Genomic DNA, 23,087 nt, shown 5'->3' with positions numbered 1-23,087 from the left:
AATTACTTGCATAAATATTTTTTTTACATTTTTCATTTTGCATATAATATTAGAAAAAAAATTCATTTTCACTTGATGTTTTTTCTTCCTAAATTTATTCCTGTTGAAAGAAGGCTGAAAAACACTGTTTTTGTAAATTACTACATGGAGTAGAACGGGGCTTGAAGGTCCGTAAGTAAAAAGGGCTACCACCGATATATCAAAAACAAGTAAATTAAAGAATTTTCTAATAATATTTGAAAGTAGGTGGTAAAAAATCCATAACCAGACATCGCCTTAATTCTTACGACCACACTATCATGAGATAAACGGCAGTGTTTAAATATTATTATTCAAAATATTTTCTTTCGTTGTTATTTGTTTTGGTTGTGAGCGCCGTTGTTTAGTTTACGAGACTTTAATATAATTTTTAAGTATACGTTATTTAATTGTTTTATCAGATGTATTGTTAATTTTAGGCTAGATTTATCAGTTTTTTTGAATAATCACTATAAAAGCTTACACGTGAGTGGGGTAAGAAGGACTAACTGAACCTTTACCCTCGCAAAAAAGTAAATAAAAATGAAAATTCAGTTAAAAAAGCTTTACAAGAAATAAATTAATATAATAGTTATTCTAAATCTGCTGATGAATATTTCTGACGAAATGCCAGATCAAGGTTACATACAGTGTTATGAAAACACTGTTATCTCTGTAAAAATGTTTCCATGAAATTTATATTTTGCAATGGTTGCGAAACGTAGCTATTATTTCGTAAAATCCCTTTAAAATTAAAAATAACACATTGGACGTGTTTGCTATTAGGCCGTCTCATTTTACCCCGCATATGGGGTAAAAAGATTTTAATGGCATTTTTTACTTTTTTATTGGATGTCCGAAACCGCTAGACCTGCCTTTCTTACGATAATTTATTGAAACGCAAAAATCAAAAATGATTTTTTTTTATATCTTCACGTTTCAAAACATTGTGAACATTTTGGCATACCTTAGAAAAAATGGAAGTATATTTGTAAGTGTTTATGTGTGTGAGAGCATTGGCCGATTTGAATTATTCAAAAATCATTCGATTTGTATTGAGGGGGAGACGTGCTGATTAGTTTTTGGCCACTTCAGGTCCAATAGTTTCGAAGATACTTGGCAAAAAGCACCAGAAATGGCAATTTAGTTTTTAAGAGAACAGAATTGAATACATTTTTGAAAATGGCAGGTCCAGCGGTTTTGTGGATCTAAAATGCCATTTTGATATATTTGGATCAAAAATGATCAAATATGCACATTAAATTATCAGATATTTTATAGAGATTTTTTTAGAGATATTTTTTAAAGATGAAGAAGCTTACCCGCTTCTTTATATTGTCACTAAAACAGCTACGCAGCGCGATTGCTTCGAAAAAAAAATTAAAATTATTAAAATATAGATAAAATCAAAAAATTACAAAAAAGTCATTTTTATTCAAAAATTCTCAAAATAATTTTTGATACGTGAAGTTCCAGCAAAATTTGCCTTAACACACGATGCCACGCACCACTAATTAGTTCTTAAAAATCTTGATTGAGTTCTTGAATGTCACTAATTAACTTCCCGTCGGGTAAGGTATAGTAATCGCAAAAAAATCGAAAATGAAATTGTTTATATATCTTTACGTTTCAGCATTTTGGCATACCTTAAAATTAGAAAAAAATGGATGTATGTGTGTGTGTGTGCGGATACAAATTTTTGTCGACGATTTTGGAAACACGGTTCAACCGATTTCAGTTATTCAAAAAACATTCGATTGCTGTTGATAAGAGACGTGCTGATTAGTTTTTGGCATAATCAGGTCTAGCCGTTTCGAAGATAAGGGGCAAAAAGTGCCACAAACGGTAGCTCAGGTTTTAAGAGAACGGAGCGTCTGAGTTTAATAATTCAAAAAACATTTTACTTGTATGAACAAGGTCAAGAATTGATCAAATTTTCATAAAAGCAGGTCTAGCGGTTTCGGAGATCTAGTGAAAAAAGTAAAAAAAAATGCCATTTGGCGGTCAAAAATGATCATTAGACACATGCACATCAAATTATCAGATATTTTTTAAAGATTTTAACAATAAGTATAAATTTTGTTTACATTCCTATGGGTTCCGTACCAATGTTTATCCGTTAGGCGGCGACTCGGCGCTTACGCGCTTCGATATTTTGTCTCTATGCAGTTAAAGCTTTGAAAAAAGTTAAGAATGGAAATATTTCAAAATAACGAAAACATTTTTTTTCAAAAGGTCATTTTTTTCTAAAAAAGTAAATTGTTGACAAAAATTTAAAGTTTCTCAAAAATCTAATTTTTTCAAAGTAAATTTTTTTCAAAAATATTTGGTACGGAAAGTTCCAGCTATTTGCCTTAAGGCACGATGCCATGCGCCCCACTAGTTAGTTCTTGAAATGGAAATTTAAATGAGTGGAAATTAAAAATTTAAATGAAAATTTTCGTTTTATTTTTATTTATACCAATGTATTAGCGAATCGGATTTTCTGGCATAAACTGAAAAGTTAAAAAGGATTTCAAATATTCCTTTCTATTCCTAAATAATATCCTCCAACTCTCGGCCTACGTACATCTATTATTTTACACGTTTAATTCATTTTCTTTTCTTGAATAAATTTCATTGCGAGTTATCGACCTCTTTTATTGTCCACAGAACATTTTTTCCAATACATAATGGGGAGATTAACTTCATTCTAAATTAAAATCGTCGAATTTGAATTTATGGTAATTCGCAATGTACGGTGTTTTATATATAAATGATTGTTGTCGATTATTTTAGATTTATTGAAGGTTTTGATCTACTATTTTATTGGATACATACAGTGCAGTTGGGTAAAATAATTCTGAAAATCGTTTTTGCGATTCTGTGAACACAGCAACGCTGAGGACGTTAAGTGGATTTCAAATTTTGTAAGTTTTTGATAATTTTATTATATTATTTTGGAACTATTTATTTTATAATGGCTCGTTTTTATAAGTGTCGATATTATAGTACCGCTAAAAAATCTTTTGGAATATAAGTGAAATCAATTTTATTATTTTAAGTCTTGAATTAAACGAATAGGGTAGGTCGGGGCACAAAGGTCTAATTCAACTTTGAGAAATCAAATTGTGAAAACCAAACCAATTATACCATAAAAAATACACATCAAACAAACAACTGTCGGACTATGTTCAGTAAAACTACTCAGCTAATTCATCATTGTAGAGACGTATTTATATTTTAAATTTTTTTTCAAAAATTTATCACTTGGTCCTTTTTACCCCATGGGCGGGTTACAATGGGATAGCCGGGGAACGAGCAGATCCAATGTATTTTAGTTGAAGGGATTTTGTGAAATAATAGCTACATTATTCAATCAATGCAAAATATAAATTTTATGGGTACATTTTTCGCAAAGATAACACTGTATATAACCTTGATCTGGTATTTTGTCAGAAACATTCATCAGCATAGTTGAAATAGCTATTTATTTAATTTATCTTTTGTATTGCTTATTTAACTTAATTTATTTTTTTATTTACTACTTTCTCATAGTATACACCTTTGCCAGAGTAAAGTTTCAGTTGTTTTTTTTTACCCCACCCAGGTGTAAGCTTTTACAGAGGTTTTAAAATAAACTGTTGAATTTTAAAATAAACTGTTGAATCTATTTTAAAATTAACAATATATATTATGAAACAATTAAATAACGTATACTTAAAAATTTAATTATGGTCTCGTAAACTAAACAACAGTGCTCACAACCAAAAAACTAACAACGAAAGAAAACACTTTATATGTTATGGATTTTCAAACAATGTCGTTTATTTTCTGGTGGCGACGTCACAGGAATCAAGGGCTGGTTACACATTGTTAACCCTCTACTTTCAAATATTTTTAATAAATAAATCTAATTTAAGTTTGCATACATATTAAATTATTGTGTTTTTTTCATTCTTAAAGTTTTGTGTCTGAAAATTAAAAATTAAAATTTTCAACTTAATGTGTGATAATGAAAATTTTGGCAATTAATGAGTGATATGTTAGAATAGAATTAGATTGAATTAAAACTTTCACGTAAATTTGGAATTTTTGCTGAACGAACTTTACATTTTTTTGCAAATCGAAGCTTCAAAAATTCGGAAATTCGAAAGTTGTATAAATCAATGCCGTTTATTTCCGATTTTTGATGTGTGGTTGCATAGTATTTGTTTCTCTAACTTAAATTTCCGTATTATCAATAAAGACTTTTGATTCATCCAAATTAACAGAAGCATTAGTACTTTCTCAATTTACAGCACAACGTAATACATTACTGGCCTGTATGATTTATTTTAATCTAAATTAAACCTAGAAAATTATTGCTTTGACTTGACCACTTATTCACTGGAATAAAAAAATGATTTATTCTGATAGAAATTTAATAACAAATTTATAAAGAATTCACACATTAAATACTAAAAATTTATTATGCTGTACTATAAATAGTACTAGTAGCTAACATACGTCATAATTTCCAATTAAATCTTTAGTATCATTTATTTTCTATTTTCAAAGTCTCAGCCGACAACCAGACATTGCCCAAAATGCCGGAAGAACCAACGAGCACCGTGATTGTCCAGCCGCAAGCACCAGGCGAAGAAGTAGTCATCTCTGGAATGTCTGGACGTTTTCCAGACAGCTCCAGTGTCTTGCACTTTAAGGAAAATTTGTTGAACAAGGTAAACATTGTATAAATATAATAAATTTATTGTGAATTTTCGCTAGCACAATGAAAATGACTGATATTGGAAAATATCAGTCCTGATCCTGAATCAGGACTATCAGGTCTTGATAGTCGTGATTCAGAACTAGAAATGTAATTAATTAAAGTGTCTTGGGATGTATGTTTGTATGAAAGGATTCAACAAAAATAAGGATTTGATTTGTTCTGATTATGCCTAGAGCCCAACTGTTTTTGTTGAAGGCAGGTCCGGTTGTTTTAGAGTTGTATAAAGTGCTAAAGGAACTATATGAGGTCGATTGTTAATATTTGATCTATGTAAATTGAAGAATTTTTTAGTGATATTTTAATATCACGTTTAAAATATTTTTCTAAGTTTTTGAGATTTTACCAATAAATGAGACTGTGCAAAATTCTTATAAACATTTATCCGAACAAAGAATTCAACTGTTCAGAACTTAATTTTTTATATATTTTTAGAAAATCTTATTCGAATTTTAATGAAGTTTGGTTTGATTTGAAATTTGGTTTATATTATTAGTGTTATTATAAATATATTCTTAAGTTTTTTACATTTAACATTCTTGGATTTCTATACTATGTATCTGTACTAAGTAATAATTTATTATTATATTGTGATGATGAGTAAAAATAATTGATGTCGCTTTGTATTGATGATTATCACACCAGAAAATATACAATTTTCTTCAACAATTTTGTAAAATTTAATATTTAAAATTTCTACATTGTAAAACTGTCTAATAATTAATAAAACCGAAAGATTCAGCAACAATTATCATACAATTTTAATAAATTTTATTAATTTGTTTCAATTATTTAGGTCGACATGGTTTCAGGAGATGATAGACGTTGGTTTTTGGATCATCCTGAAATTCCTCAAAGAACAGGAAAACTATTAGAAATCACTAAGTTCGATGCAGATTACTTTAAAATAGAAGATCAACAGGTAAATATATCACACACAAGCCTAATTGTTAACATACGGAAAATATAATAAATATAACATAATAATTGTAAAAATAGTGTAATGAAAAAGTAATAAATAGAACAAACATATGTAATAAATTACATAAAATATCACAACAATTATTCTATACATAATAAATAATAATGAGTAGTATTGCCCTAGGGCAGGTCCATGAGTTGAGTTAAACTCCAACTCTATACATAATAATTAATAATGGATAGTAATGCCTTAGGGCAGGTCCATGAGTTGAGTTAAACTCCAACTCGATTCAGTGAATAATGGTGTGAGAGAATTTCCATTGCCATTTCACATCGCAGTGCCCGATTTTTAATTGGATTATTTTCAATTGGAAACATCTTTTTTATCTATATTTTCAAGTAAAAATAGACATCGCTACTGCATGATATCAGGCCCACGGAAGGCAGTGCGATTAACCGTTACGCAATGGAACACTTTTATTTTATGCATACATAATTTATTTTAAATATAAAAATATCATATTATTCATTAATCAAACGTACTAAATCTAATGGAAAATTATTAACCCTTTCCACTCGCGAATTTCGTATTTTATACGTATTTTGCTGCCGCTACGGCGGCATCCGAGTCGAAAGGGTTAAATTAGTTTTGGCATTATTATAATCATGGGATTCAGTTCATTTTCTACTTACTATGTAATAATTACTAGTTATAAAATTTACATCACGATGTAATAAAATTTTATAAAATGTAAAAATATTTTGAGTTGCTAGACATATTCTTTTAAGAAAATTCTCTTCAATCATTTATCAAATTTATCCAAATTTCCTTTCTCAGGCCGACAGTATGGATCCTCTGGCTCGTATTCTCCTGGAAGTTGCCGTGGAGACTTTGATTGATGCTGGTATACAGCCAGAAGAAATAAAAGGTTCTAGAACTGGTGTAATTATTGGCGCCTGCTTCAGTGAATCCGAAAAAACTTGGATTTACGACCTGCAGCACGGTTCTGGTATTTTGGGCTGCAGCAGGTCCATGCTGGCTAATCGTGTCTCGAATTGGCTCGAGTTATCAGGTAATGAAGATAATATTTATTAAAGTATTTGAAGTAAACTGATAGACATATCTTGTACATTTGTTCAGTGTTAACCCTTTTCACTCGCGAACTGCAAGATTTATATAAATTTGCCGCCGGAGCGGCGGCATTCGAGTCGAGGGGGTTAACATTTAATTTACCTCCAAAACAAATTAAACATGTTGTCAGGAAAACTTTATTAAAAACTGTTTGGACAAACTTGCTAGGTATTTTACAAATCTATAATAATGTAATCTTCTCAATTAATTAGTTTTACAGTAAGCTTTTAAACTAATATTGGCGTTACATTCGTTAAAATTTTCTGGCGTGAAATTTCTGTTACAATTGCAACTTGCAAGTATATGAAAAATGTGTCATCGTATGGTGACATAGAACACCACAGACCTAATAAACTAAAATCAGCGATTATATTACATGCATATGTCACTGACCTTTTTTTAACATAATTTTTGTAATGATGAAAATATGATTAATTTTAACATATGATCAGTCAATTTGTGATATTTCTACGGATTAAATGTAGAAATTTAATTTATTTTCTATTTTTTAAAATACGGATGTAAATTTTTATTTACAGTATAATTTTTTTTACTAACAAATTTTTACCATTTTTTAATAGTAAAGATTGGGTTCTTAAATTAAATTTATTATATTTATACAGATTAATCTTTGAAAAAATCTATGAAAACATTAAGGGGCACAACTAGTGTAACCGCCTAAAAAAATGTGATTTTTGGGAATTTATATTAAAAAAACTACTTTATCAATCATTTCACAATTTTAGGAATATATTTATACATATTTTAAGAATACTTAATAACATTTTTGAAGAAAAAAAATAAATATTTTTTAAGTTATCGCCGATCTCCAACGGCGCGACAAAAAAGGCCCTTCACTGCTGCAGTGATTCCGGCCTTCTGTGGATGAACGCGGATGAAATTAAAAAAAAAAATCTCGTTAAATTAGATAATATTGTCTGTAAAATGAACTCGATAAAGAAAAAAAATAAAAAAATGACAAAATGACGGCGTTTTTCAAAAAAAAGTTGAATTTTACCCAAAATTTTGGTCGTTTTTGGACTACCAAAATTCGATTTTTGATCCGATCAAAAAACCGATAGTTGATTTTACAGAGAACTATATAGATTTGATAAAACATGTAAAAAAAATTTGATAGTGATTGGATCATTTGTTTCTGAGTAATCGCTGCAGCAAATTCGGAAAATGCTGTTTCGAAAAAAACGCGTTTAAAGATTAAATGATCGTTATACTATATACTATATATATATACGAGTATACTCTTTAAATGGCAGTGACTCAAAAACTATTTGAGATATCGATTTAATTGTTATTTTGTTATGTTATTTTTAAACCTATCGAAATATAGAAAAATTGAAAATTCGATTTTTTGAAAATTTCACACTAGTTGTGCCCCTTAAATAATGAACAGTTGCTTTTGGACAAAGATAATAACTGATACCTGATTCTATTTTTTGTTTACTAGTGTTTTTTTCAATACTATAGTTAAAATTTCTGTTGCAATTGTTAAATAATATATCTAGTGTAAATAATTAGTTTTGTAATTAAATTACACATAAATTGAAAGAATATGTGGATTTTCATTGATTCTTTAAATAGGGTCGTATAGTAAAAAAGTTGTATATATTTTTTTAAGCTTTTTGTTCAGCTTGGAATCACACTTCCAATTCTATATTCTGCAAAATACTCTTAGTTAACTTTTAATATTCTTATAATTATTTTATTTTGTTTAATTGTTATGCAATAATTGCACTCTCAATTTCACGTAGCACAATAAAAGTATTGTTAAAAGTAATATTTCAGAAATTCATTTGCAGGATCCTGTGTGCTATTTTTATAAAAATACTATTATAATTTATATAATATTTGTATCTAGGCCCTTCTTATTCTGTGGACAGTGCATGCAGCAGCAGTTTGATGGCTCTGGAGCATGGATACAGAGCTATCAGGAATGGTTATTGCGACCAGGCTCTAATTGGAGGTGCCAATTTATGTTTACATCCATTTGTGTCCTTACAATTCTCAAGATTGGGAGTACTAAATCCGGACGGAAAATGCAGGTAGATATACATCCTAACAACCTTTGAAGTAAAACGTAATTATTAAGTTTTAAGTGATCTTAATTGGTTTTTATTTAGAATAATATATAATTGGTTTGCCAAAGCAATGATTTGTTTGCCATTGCCAATTTATATTTTTTATTACAGATCTGTTATGTTATATTTTACTCAGTAATATTTAGTGAAGGAGTACCACTCCTTCCAAATACATTTTTCAATAGTCATAGCCTTTTTCTTCCTCAAGGTGTTTTGACGAACGTGCCCGCGGTTACGCCCGCAGTGAAGGCGTTTCCTTCATCCTCCTCCAACAGGCAAAAGATGCAAAAAGAATCTACGCACAACTTGTCCACGCCAAATCAAATTGTGATGGTTACAAAGAACAAGGCATCACTTTTCCATCAGGAACAATGCAAGCTAGACTTCTACGAGAAGCCTATCAAGAATGTGAGGTAGATCCTAGAAAAGTCACATTTATGGAAGCTCATGGAACTGGTACAAGAGTTGGAGATCCAGAGGAGATTAGAGCTTTAGATGAGGTAAGAGATCAAATAACGAAAGATTAATATTTAGAATTGAAAATATTACCTGGAAGCTTGAAGCATACGACTGTAAGAATTAATACTTCAATTTTTACTAGATATTCTGCACTGGTCGTGACAAACCTCTTCCCATTGGATCTGTGAAATCTAACATTGGACATGGAGAACCGGCATCAGGTATATCTTCTGTTGTCAAAGTGTGCATAGCTATGGAAACAGGAAAAATTCCACCAAATCTTCATTTCGAAACACCTAAAAAGGAATTGACTGCTATTGTTGAAGGCAGAATGCAAGTCGTGACTGAACCACAAGATTTTGATGGAGGTAAGTTCTCAAATACCCTAAACTAAAAACCCCCAAAACTAAACTGCTACATCAGAGTCTTGATTTTTTTCACTTACAGGGTATGTTGGTATTAACAGCTTTGGTTTTGGAGGTGCAAACGTGCACGTTTTATTAAAATCACCTGAAGATCTTCTGGCTAGAAAACGCGTTGAGAATAATGTATCAGAGCTTAAAATTCCTTACCTGATTTGTGTTTCTGGACGTACAAAATCTGCAGTTGATATGCTCCTTGATGGAATTCATCAGGAATCTTCAATTATTTACCCAAAACCTGCCAATACCGGTGATGAAATAAATTTGGACGTTGTCCAACTCGTTCAAGCAGCTTTTAAGAACGGCGTTGAAGGGCATGATTATCGTGGTTTTGTAGTTTTGGATAAACGTGGTTACGAAATATCGCGAAGTGATGCTATGATTGACAACGTGTCCAAAAAAGAAACTGTTTTTCTATTCTCTGGGTATGATTATAACCCTACTTTGGCTAGAGGTTTGCTTGTTTTCCCTGTATTCCAAGAAGTGATAGAACGTAGTAATAAATTTTTGGCTAAGTTCAGTATTCAATTGCTAAAGATGGTTGAGGATGTAGATTTTGGAGCGTCCCGAAATTTTGTAGAGAAGCACGTGGCTTCGACAGTTGTCCAGATTGGCATTGTACAACTTTTGAAAAGTTTAAAAGTTGAGCCTACTGTTATAATTGGACAAGGAGCTGGTGAAATTCTGTGTGCTTTTACGGATAAATGTTTGACTCTGGAACAGACTTTGACGGCTGCCTATTTGAGGTAATAATGAATCTAAATTTATAATATTTTATCTTTGATTATTATATCACTAAAATTTCATCAAATCGAATACTTTAAGGTAATCCTAACTCAAGGCATATATATATGTGTGTGTATCTGCTTGTATGTGTGTGTGCATGTTTTTATGCATGGATAAGTTTATATTTATATATATACATATATAAATAAATATATATATACATATATAAATATATATATATATATATATATGTATATATATATATATATATATATACGCACACATAAATAAATTTAAATTTTAAAGTGCATTGCACTTGACTTTGAAAGTGTGGAGAAATTTGCATACAATACTATTGATTTATTCAATAAATTCAGTTATACTTTATTTCTTGATCTTCTTTCAAAATAACACTCTTTCTGGTAAAGCCATTGTTTATTTTGCATATATTAAAAGTTTAATATATACAATCCTCTTTATAATATGAAAACAAAATTCTAATTCAAAAGGACAAAGAGTAAATGGTTTACAATTCGGGTAGCACTTCTTAAATATAATTAATTTAGAATTAGAAATATAACATCGAATAAAAAATTAGGTTTTATAGAAATTTTATCTCATAATCAATTATATCATAAAATTGACTTTTATAATAAACATACTTTTTTCAATATTTTTGAGATTAGTTATTTGTTAATAGTTATTTAGAAATACAGATTTGATTTTGATTGACTAAACACTATATTCCATTTTATTTGTATTATATATAATATTTTCTAAATATTTAGATCTCGCATTATAGCTGAATATCGCCTACCAGCCCTCTACACTGCTGTTGTCCACCGGTCCAGTCTTATAGTATCATCCCTTTTAACCGAAGGTGTCAGTGTCACATGTCATTTAACTCCTGAATCAACATTAGTCAGTGGTCACAAAAAGGATGTAGCAGCCTTCCTCAAATTTTTGGATTCTAAAGGAATCGAACACGACAACATATCTCAAGAAACCGTTGTTCCATTCCATAATTCAGAGTTCATGAAAGAACTTTCTGATGATTTGCTGAGGGCATACCAGAGTACAATGTTTGAAACGTTGGCAAGATCTGAGAGATGGGTATCTACTTCTACAGAAAACGAATACTCAACTCATAACGCATTGTATCATGTGAATAGTTTAGTCAATCCAAATTTACTCCAGCAAGCTTTATCCAAAGTTCCTGGAAATTCGTACGTCTTTGAAATCAACTCATTCATGCCACAATTTAAAGGAGTTTTAGAAGAAACGATTGAATGCTTGACTTATGCAAGTTTATATGTCAGAAGAGGTGAAGAATGTGATGTAGCTGGACAATTTTTGGAAACTATGGGAAAATTGCATTGTTTAGGCGAAAAAGTAGATATTAACCAGTTGTATAGGCATGAGTGGCCCGTGGGTAGAGGCACACCCATGTTGTCCCATTTGATTGGATGGGATCACGGACGAGATTGGTAAGATTCATGATATCTGTAGCAAATCTGTAAAATTATAATTAATCTTCTATTTATCTTTACTTTTGCTAGGTATGTTACTTCCTACAAGACTTTGGAAAAATTAGAAACAGGCGAAAGATCAATCTGCATTTCCGCTTTTGATCAAGAAAATGAATACTTGACCGGTCACGTTATAGATGGACGTAACTTATTCCCTGCTACTGGTTATTTAACTTTAGTATGGGAAACATTTGCTATGATGCGTGGTGAAATCTTAACAGAAGTTCCTTGCATTTTTGAGGACATTCGATTTTTGCGCGCTACCAATGTTCCTAAAGATGGCAAGATTGATTTTGATATTATGATTCAAAAAGGCACCGGAAAATTCGAGGTAATAAATAATATTAAGTCGATATTATTGTATCTATATATTTTATCAAATTCATAAGTTAAATTGTGAGTTATAAATCAAACCTAAAATATAAGGATTTTTGATACATTATTTGATTTTGATAGTTCTCGTGAAAACCTTAAGTTTTACCATAAGTTACATAAAATTTGATCATCTTTACTTTTATTGATAGTTGATTTACATTTATCTAGGTTCTTGAAGGTGGAACTACCATTGTAACTGGTACAATTTACCACCCTGGTGTTAGGCAAACCAAGTTGCCTGATTTGCCAGAAAGAGTTATTAGAGACACTTTCCCAGATTCTATTCCATTAGCTGCTAAAGATGTTTATAAAGAATTGAGATTGAGGGGATATAATTACAGGTATAAAGAGTTATATAATCATTTGGTGTTGGCAAATTCAATCCAATCCAATTCATTTGGAATTTCTGTCTTTGTAGTAAATACTTAGATAAATTTAATTATTTCTTTCTAGCGGTGCTTTCAAAGGTGTAGTATCTTACGATCAGCAAACTTGTGATGGTCGCATATTATGGGCCCATAATTGGGTCACATTCATGGACTGCATGATGCAGCTTCAAATTCTTTGTGAAGATACAAGAGGATTGTTTGTACCTACTTCAATCAGAAAATTGAAAATTGATACACGTGCCCATATCCATGCTATTCATGCTCTTGGAGAGGATAGAACCTTCAAAGTTGAGCTGCATCCAGATATAGGTAAGCAAAAAATAAAGATTCTTTCATAATTGAAATATTATTTTCTTTTTTTGTTCACAAAGTTATTATTTTCACATTAATTGTGATTTATTTTGCAAGGTGTTATAAGAGCTGGCGGTGTTGAAATTTGTGGTTTAAAAGCTAGTGCAATTGCAAGAAAGAAGCCAGCAGGTGAACCAGTATTAGAAAAGCACGTTTTTGTACCAAACCACTTGCAAACTGATTGTGTTGATGATGCAGTGAGGTAGATACTCTTGTGAAGATAAAAAAAATAATGTAATATAATAAGAGCACTTAATTTATTATTTTTAGATGCATTGTGCAACAGATTCTCGAAAATATTCCAATATTGAAAGTCAAAGCATTTGAATTAGTCGATAAACTTCCCAAAGTACCCAAAAAGGAAGAAGGCGATTCCAGCGATCAACCAGAAATTGATTACTTGCAAGTTAATTCTATGGAAATACCTTTATCTCCAATCTTAAGGTCTGCTTTAGAAGATTTGCCACTAGTGCAAAGTGATATGACAATTTGGACAGAAACTGCTAATCCATCAGAACAACAAAACGCAGATTTAGGCGCTGGTGTTCACTTGTCAGAAGATAAGAAGTTACCAGGAGATGGTAAAAGTACATTGTTGATTGGTACAGCACTATTAAATAAGAAAGAGGTAAATTAACTTTAAAAGTTATCGTTTTTAAATTTGAGTACTCCAGTTTTAAATAAATAAATTATTATAGGACCTTGAAAAGGCATTACCAACTCTGCGTGCAAATGGTTATGTTATATCACGAGAAGATTTATCATTTTCCTTAGACGCATCTGCGATTTCGGCCATTTGTCCAGGATTAAATCTAGTAGCATCTTACAAATTGCCGCACGAAATATTATTATTGTTACAAAGAAAAATTCACAAGACTAAACCATGGCATGTTATTAAAGTTGATGAAAGTGATGATAAGTTTAGCTGGTTAGAAGAATTAAAGTCTCAAATTAAAATAGCAGATAGTAGAATTTTATTGCTAAATGAGAAACAGAATACTAATGGTATCATGGGACTGGTGAATTGTGTCAGAAAAGAGCCAGGTAAAAATAAAATCTTTTTCTGTAGTACATATTTTACTAGCTTATTTTTTTGTGCAACCTACTAATTTGTCTTTACTTCTTAAGGTGGTGATTTAGTTCGATCTCTAGTAATCATTGATCCAAAAGCACCAGCATTTGATCTTGAATTAGATCTATACAGTAAACAATTAGATTTGGATTTAGTATCAAATGTTTTCAAAGATGGATGCTGGGGATCTTATCGGCATTTGCAAGTCAAGGATTCCTTGGTTGATAAAGGCCACAGTTATGCCAATGTTATGACTAGAGGAGATTTATCAAGTATGAGATGGATTGAAGGACCTTTGAAGTAAGCCAATTTGGTTTCTTTAATTATATTCTTATTTTGAAATAATGTTATATTTATTTATTTTAGATATGGCACTGAAGATACGGAATCCAACGCCGGTAACTTAGTTCATGTTTATTATTCAGCCCTGAACTTCAGAGATATCATGACAGCAACTGGTAAATTGGCTGCAGAAGTAGTTTCTCATGGAAGACTTAACCAGATGTGTGTACAAGGTTTAGAATACGCAGGAAGAGAAGTCGATGGTAAGTTTAATATTTTTGTAACACAGTAAAAAGTTGCGTAATAATTTCTTCACAATCATTTTATTTCGAAGGCCGCAGAGTTATGGGTTTGGTTGGAAGCGGTGCTTTGGCCACAATTCTGGATGTTGATCCAATTCTATGCTGGGGCATTCCATCTCATTGGACTTTACAGGTAAATTAAAAACATTATCAGTATTAATTTCTCCAAAATTACGAAAACAATGTTAATTAATACAGCCAAATAAATGCAACCACAATTACCGTAAGGATTATTCATTTCTAGGATGCAGCTACTGTCCCAGTAGTATATGCAACAGCTTACTATGCTTTAGTATTAGCTGGAAACATGACTGCTGGTCAAACCTTGTTAATTCATGCAGGAAGTGGTGGTGTAGGTCAAGCTGCTATCAACATTGGTCTCCATGCTGGATGTAAAATTATCACTACTGTTGGAACTGAGGAAAAGAGACAGTTCTTGTTGGATAGGTTCCCTGAATTAGATGGTAATGTATATTTTGGCAATAGGAAATTATATGCACTGTAATATTATAGCTTTATGCTTTATTTTGCCATTTTCAAGAATTGTAGTTTTTTTTTATAATGTCTATGTAATACGTTTTTACTTGTTTCTTTCTTCTGATGTATTTTGTATTAAGATATCTTTTAAATAATAATTCCTTTCAGATCAAGACATTGGCAATTCCCGTGACACCAGTTTTGAACAACTTGTCATGAGAAGAACTGGCGGTCGCGGAGTTGACATTGTTTTGAACTCCTTGGCTGAAGATAAACTTCTGGCTTCTTTGAGATGCTTAGCTCCCCATGGAAGATTTTTGGAAATCGGTAAATTTGATTTGGCAAGCGATAACCCATTGGGTCTAGGAACATTTATGAATTGCAGTTCTTTCCATGGAGTTACCTTGGAGCATTTGTTTACTGCTGAGGCTTGGGAGAAACACAGAATAGGTAATACAGTAAAAATTTGATGTATTTTGATGCTAAAATTAATATTAAAAAATTATTATAATTTTTTTTTGCAGGAAAAATGGTGAATGATGGTATTGCAACAGGAGCTGTGCGACCTTTGTCAAGAACAGTATTTGATAGAGATGATGTTGAGCAAGCTTTCCGTTATATGGCAGCAGGAAAACATATTGGAAAGGTTAAATTTTTATTTGAGTATAAAGCAAATTGTACAATTATAGTCATTGGACTTATACATTATTAAATATTGGTCAGGCTTTGCATAAAATGTTCTTCATAATGCAAAAACCTGCACAATTTTTTAAAATAATAAATAAAAAGTGATGACTACTGATATGGTTAAGTGTGATTACTATTACGCAATCATATAGAATTTTGTAGTTTTGTATTGAGTCCAATCCAATTTCTTTTCCTCTCAGAATTATGCACATTAATGCTGTTTTCTTTTCAAGAGAGTTATAGATCCAATTTTTGTTATACATGCTTTTTAACCCACTTTTTAAAATTCTTTGTATAGTATACTGTAAATTCAGTACTTTATTAACTATCATCAATAACGCAAAGCACATTGCTCGTAAGCATAGTGCATTTTTTAAGAGATTACCTTTGAAATTCTATCTCTAATTCCACAAGCAGTACCAATTTTTTATTGCAGCATGATATCTCGGTTTTAATTTTTTAAGTTTTCAAGCACAATCAGTGACTTATACTATATAAACTAAAATTATTTAGGTTCTGTTGAAAATGCGTGAGGAAGAACCAGAAGAAGATTTTGTGCCTGAAAATAAACAATGGCTGGCAAGTCCAAGAGTTTATTGTGAACCTGACAAGAGTTATGTGATTGCTGGAGGTCTTGGAGGTTTTGGTTTAGAATTGGCTGATTGGCTTGCTCTTAGAGGTGCCAGACATCTGGTTTTGAGTTCTCGGAAAGGACTTAAATCAGGATACCAGGTAGAGTAACCTACAATTTATAATTCCAATGTGCAATTGAGGTTCTAAAAATGTACTGTTGATTATAGGCTTCTAGGGTTAGAGTATGGCGCAGTTATGGTATTTCTGTTGATATATGCACAGCTGATATCACTACACGAAAAGGCTGTTATGAACTTTTGCATATGGCCTCGTCCATTGCACCAGTTGCAGGTAAATTTTATCTTAAAATACTACTTTTACCATATTAACAATAAGACAAATATTTGATTTGCTATCTTAATACTAATATATCTTCATATAGGGAGAACTGCCTGTTATTCATATTAAATCTTTATATTGTTTACAGGCATTTTCAATTTAGCAGTAGTTCTTGAAGATGCTATTTTGGAAAATCAAAATGTTGAGAAATTTACAGCATCATTTGCGCCGAAAGCTGTAGCTACAAAACATTTGGATGAACTTACAAGGGAATTGTGTCCGTTATTGAAATATTTCGTCGTCTTTTCATCAGTGAGTTTAAAAATGAACCATATGAAGTTTTTAAGGAGGTATTCTACTGTAGAGTCATGAATTTCGCCCGGTTTTTGAAGCGCTGTATAAAGGAAACAAATAATATTTTTACTATCGATTTTTTTATCATTTGTTTATTGATATTTTATTATTACATAAAATAAATATTAAAAGAAAAAAAATAAAATTCACAAAGTTATGAGCAGTCAAAGTGGGGGTTTCCAAAAAAAGAGGGTGCCCTGGCGTACATGATTCCAACCCTCCTGGTGATTTGAAACATAAAAAATAGATGGATTTTTAATTATAATAGATGCCGCTATCGTATGAACCTTGGATAAGTTTAAAAAAAAAATTTTGTTTGAATGACGGCAGTTTGAAAAAAAAATTTTTTTTTTCGTGTTTTTTAACAATTCCGAGTTTTTTAAAAATACTAAATGAAAAGTTATAGCTTTGGCAAGGTCCATACGATAAAGCGATGTATAGGGAAAATTTTCTCCAAATTTGAAGTAAATCGGTTCATTAGAATTCGAGATATCCTTACCTCGAAAAAAGTAGTTCCGAGAAAAACGCGTTCAAAGTTTTGAGACAAGTCGGACCCGAACCGAGGCCACGTCACGAAAACGGCTATAACTCAGGAAATAATAGTAATTTTGGAAAATCCTTTTAATGACATATTTTTGAATAACTAAACTTTGAAAATATGAAAAAAAAAATTTTTGGATTTTTTCAAAATTCTACAGTAGAATACCCCCTTAAGTAATAAATTAACAATAACATTTTTTATTTTTAAAAATAATAATTATTATGTTTATTTTTTATTTTATTAAATTATTTTGTAAAAAATCTGCAAATCTTAAATAAGCACTAATATTAAATTTGTTAATTAGTGTAGGTACATTTTTATATGAAAAATATAAACGATGCTCAGTTTTACAAATTCAGATTTTTAGATCACATTAGTTGAAAAGCATGGTTTGCTCAATAAAATCAGCTTGATATATAAATATCAAGTAGGTGTGTGATTTTCCACAAGTTTTGTTTCCAAATCTGTTTTGCTACGTTCCAAATTCTAAAATAATTTTCGGCTTTTTTCTAAATTTATTTTTATCGGGAATATAGTTTAAAATTTTCATTGTAAATCATATTAAATTTTTTATTACAGACTACGTAAAGTCGCGTGTGTATTTTAAATTGATTGATTGATCGAAAGTTTAAATGAAGTTGATTAATTAGGTTCAATTTTATTACAGGTTTCTTGTGGTAGAGGTAATGCTGGTCAGTGCAACTACGGTATGTCTAATTCAGTGATGGAACGAATTTGCGAAAATCGTCACAAGGCAGGATTTCCAGCTTTAGCTATACAATGGGGAGCTGTCGGTGAAGTTGGATTGGTTGCTGACATGCAGGTAAAATATCACAATATTTAATAGGGTATGCCACATTAGTCCAGTCATTTGGTGCAAAAAAAGGCTGTTGCCGGTACAGTACTCCGGGAATTGTGAAAATTGGTAATCTCATAGATTTCGAGGTGCTCTTTACGAAAATCAACTTTGCCACCTCAAATTTGAACGGCAAGTTGCCGCCATATTGGAAAAATGGCGTCAAACAACAGCTTTTTTTAAATATCTCTTTTCAGGCTGATTTTGCGATAAAAGTATCTATGTGCGAATTAAACTAGATAAAATTTCCTATAATTCCTTAGAAAACTGTTTTTTTGTAAAATTGATAGTTTGAGATAGCCTCAAAGTCTTTGCTGCTCTCGCCGTAGTATCAAATCTGTCCATACATGACAGCACTTTGAACTTGACCACATTCCTTCTAATAAATAAATATTTTCAATGTTAAATTAAGCGAATAAGATCTAGAAATAAATCAATTCAAATATTTTTCTGTTTTTTGGTGATTTTTAACGCCTCAAGCTACTTGAAGCTATAAGGTGCTACTTAAGCTATAAGTATTGTTATAGCTACTTTGCCATTGAAGTGTTAAAAAATTAGCAAAAAAACCGAAAAATATTTGAATTATTTTATTTCTAGATCTTATTCGCTCAGTTTAACATTGAAAATATTAATTATTAGAGAGAATGTGGTTAAGTTCGAAGTGCTGTCATATATGGAGAGATTTGATACTACGGCGAGAGCAGCAAAGACTTTGAGGCGTCCGTACTCTCAAACTATCAATTTTACAAAAAAACGGTTTTCTAAGGAATTATAGGAAATTTTATCTAGTCTAATTCGCACATAGATACTTTTATCGCAAAATCAGCCTGAAAAGAGATATTTAAAAAAAGCTGTTGTTTGATGCCATTTTTCCAATATGGCGGCAACTTGCCGTTCAAATTTGAGGTGGCAAAGTTGATTTTCGTAAAGAGCACCTCGAAATCTATGAGATTACCAATTTTCACAATTCCCGGAGTACTGTACCGGCAACAGCCTTTTTTTGCACCAAATGACTGGACTAAAATCAAATGGTGTTTTAACTTGAAAAGACAGAACTAGGTGAATTTTTATATGAACTTTGTCTACAGGATGTGACAATAAAATGTTTGCTACTTTATTGATTAACTATAACAATCGTTATGGCTTTTGATCCAACCGATTATTTTTTATCTAATTATCACATTTAATTCCTAATGTTTAGGATGACCATAAAGAATTGGAGATTGGAGGAACATTGCAACAAAGGATTGGGAGCTGTTTAGAAGCGATGGATATTCTATTAGCTCAGTCTTATCCTGTCGTAGCCTCTATGGTTGTAGCTGAAAAACGAGCTACTGGAGCAGGTGGTGCTGGTGGCATTGTGCCAACCGTTCTTAATATCCTTGGTAAGAATTTGAGCAAGATGCTAAAGACGTAATTTAAGTCAGATTAATATAAGAAATAAATAAGTTACTATAAGCTTATGCACTATTTAAATCTTACATTCACACTTCATGCTATTTTTTAGGTTTAAGAGATTTAAAAACCGTAAGTCCTCATTCCTCATTGGCTGAATTGGGTATGGATTCTTTGATGGCCGTAGAAATCAAACAAGCCTTAGAACGAGAATTTGAAGTTTTCCTAACACCACAAGATATTAGATCTCTAACTTTTGCCCGGTTGCAAGAATTAGCTACTGCTAGAGATATATCTTCAGAACAAGCTGCTGAAGGAGGTAAATACAGTGTGTCAATAGCTAATGCAATTAGTATATAAACCATTTTTATTGACTTGGACATAAATTATATGATAGAAACTCAAGCTGCAAATCCCGCCGAGGTGGATCCTATGCGCGGATTGCTCCTTCTCATGGAAGGTGTGACTTCTGAAGAAGTAGCCAGTATGCCCGTGGTTCATCTGACAAGTCAGTGTGAATCCGAGAAGCCTCTCGTGTTCATAGTGCCAGGGATTGAAGGAGCTGCATCTGTCTTCAGAGCTCTTGCTAGTAGATTGAAGGCAAGAGTAGAATGTTTACAATTAACAGTTCCTCAGAAAGGAAACAATATCAGAGAGATGGGACAAGCGCTGTTGCCTTATATGTTGGACTTACATAAGGCAAGTGAAAATCTTATTTTTTAACTTCCCGGGCCGAAAATCGGAATTGAAAATTTTTACATTTCTCGACGTTTTGAAGGTTTCTGAACATTTTAAGGGGCATACCTCAGAAAAAATGGATGTGTGTGTGTGTGTGTATGTGTGTGTGTATGTATGTATGGATACAAATTTCCAGTCACGTTTTAGGGCGCACGGATCAACCGATTTGAATGGTTTATAAAACATTCGATTCCTATTGATAGGGAAAAGAGCTGATTAGTTTTTGGCAAAGGCAGGTCCAGCCGTTTCGGAGATACGGAGCAAAGAGTGCCGAAAATAGAAATCGAATTTTTGAGAGAACGGAGTATCCGATTTGAATCATCTAAAAACATTCAATTAGTAATGATTGGGAGAAGTGTTTATTAGTTTTTGGCCAAGGCAGGCCCAGCCATTACGAAGATACGGAGCTAAATATGTAAAAAATTGCAGTTTTTGAGAGAACTAAGCGTCCGATTTAAATGATTCAAAGAACTTTCTGCTTGTCTTAACAAAATAATTGATTTTTGAAAAATAAATTGTGTTCCAACTTTTTTTTTTTTTTTTAGTTTTTTGTATATCGAAAATATTTCAGATTTTATTTTTAATTCTGACTATAGTTCTAATATACTTTACAAATAATTTCAACTCTGCAATTCAGTTTATATAATTCTTATAAATATTAGACAATGACAATATTTTTAATAATCTATTTGAAAACATTCAGTATTCCTAGAACATTTCGTTACGGTACGGGAAGTTCCAGCAATTTGCCTTAAGGCACGATGCCATAATTGCCTCAAGACAGAATTCCACTTACAGCTAGTTACATTATGAACTCTAACAGTTAAAATTGGCGTTATCATATCATTTGTTTGCAGGATCTTAACCAACCGCTCAACATAGTAGCCTATTCCTTCGGCACACTTCCAATTTTAGAAGCCATGCTAGAATTAGAAGCTCGTGGCATAAATGTCAACTTAGTTCTTTTGGACGGTGCTCCTGCAGTAATGAAAGGATTGGTAGATGTGCATGTTGTTGGTGGTACAGCTGATGATGATACATATTTGCAGATTCAGGTAACAAAATAATATATCTATTGGACTTAACAAATGTTTAATAAAATTATTTTTAGGTGTTGCTTACAATTCGTAGAATTCTTTCACCTGGTAACATGGATGTCATTCAGGAAACGTTGATTAAAACTAAAACTTGGGAAGAGCGGGTAGTTGCAATGACAGATTCCATTGAAGCGAACGATGAGCAGAGAAGCAAATATTCTAAGACTTATGTTAGGCAGCTGTGTGAAGCCATGTTGGTAAGTTTAATAAGTAATAGTATTGATGATCAATTACTAATAACAGTTTAAAATGCTGAGGTCAATAAATACATACTAGAATTTATTTATTTTTTCTTTTACCAGGTGAGATGCCGATCAGCCAAATACAACGACACATCACGTTTGCGAGAACAAAAAATCAAATCTCGTGTAACTTTAGTTAAGCCAACTGTTCTTTCTATGCGAGATGCCGCAGAGAATTATGATATGGACGAATTTCTGATTCAAGAAATGGAAATTAAAGTAGTCGAAGGCAATCACAGAACAATGTTGGATAATCCCAATTGTGCCGATATTGTGAATGATATTTTAGGATTTGGCGCAGATTCCAAAGAAAGTTTTAAGGAAAATGTTGGAGTTGATAAGGATACAATGAAGGGAGTTATGCAAAGTGAGATAGAAGGACAGAAGAGAGTTGGAGTTAGTATCCAGTAAGATTTGCCGAAGAAGGCCAATGTTAGTAGTAATTACTATTTGGGACTGAATTCTCGAGTAACTTCTGCATATCTATTTCTTAACACATTGTGACTTTGTTTTAAAACACTTCTGGGTTCTCTCTATGCTGTTAACCTGCTGCCATTCTTTCAACTATATTACCGCAGCTACAGTACTATATTACCATAAACGATTTACTCCAAATTAATACTGATTTATATAAAAGCTTTTTAATTTATAATTAAAAAAGTAATTTAACTCAAATGTGTTCATTTAATTATTTTTATTGTTTGCAATCAAATGATAATGTTTTATTATATTTTATCAAAAGAGCTTAATTCAGTTATTTACAAAAATTTTGATTGCAGACACTTTTTTACTATCTTCTTATATCTGGCATGCATAGATTTAGTCACTTAAACTTTCTCAAACCTTCTAATATGAGAAATCATTTATTTACTAATATCTTTTATAATTATTGGTTCTAAATGTTTTAACATTACTCGAAATAAGTTTTTTTGTATTTATGCATTGACTTTATTTCTTTCTCAAT

General features: G+C 31.5%; 1 protein-coding gene across 1 annotated transcript; it reads left to right on the top strand.

Annotated features, from left to right (window-relative positions):
* The first annotated feature begins 4,586 nt into the window (after window positions 1-4,586).
* Window positions 4,587-22,534, top strand: LOC113374636 (fatty acid synthase-like). Its single transcript, XM_026614613.1, has 30 exons — window positions 4,587-4,721; window positions 5,565-5,690; window positions 6,528-6,762; window positions 8,698-8,881; window positions 9,126-9,417; window positions 9,519-9,744; window positions 9,824-10,544; window positions 11,313-12,011; window positions 12,084-12,384; window positions 12,597-12,769; window positions 12,882-13,126; window positions 13,226-13,370; window positions 13,439-13,796; window positions 13,867-14,212; window positions 14,297-14,540; window positions 14,607-14,785; window positions 14,857-14,957; window positions 15,069-15,288; window positions 15,470-15,751; window positions 15,826-15,947; window positions 16,502-16,720; window positions 16,789-16,912; window positions 17,049-17,212; window positions 18,463-18,618; window positions 19,853-20,036; window positions 20,159-20,365; window positions 20,444-20,745; window positions 21,642-21,839; window positions 21,896-22,078; window positions 22,184-22,534. Exons 1-30 carry the CDS (start codon window positions 4,587-4,589, stop codon window positions 22,532-22,534), a joined length of 7,422 nt encoding a protein of 2,473 aa, XP_026470398.1.
* The last annotated feature ends 553 nt before the right edge of the window (window positions 22,535-23,087 follow it).

Source organism: Ctenocephalides felis, unplaced genomic scaffold (assembly GCF_003426905.1).
Source record: "Ctenocephalides felis isolate EL2017-DRISC unplaced genomic scaffold, ASM342690v1 CF-g0.4_SCAFFOLD_01886, whole genome shotgun sequence".
Taxonomy (NCBI): Eukaryota; Metazoa; Arthropoda; class Insecta; order Siphonaptera; family Pulicidae; genus Ctenocephalides; species Ctenocephalides felis.
The sequence above is the reverse complement of the archived record's forward strand: the minus strand, read 5'-3'. Positions and strand labels throughout refer to the sequence as shown.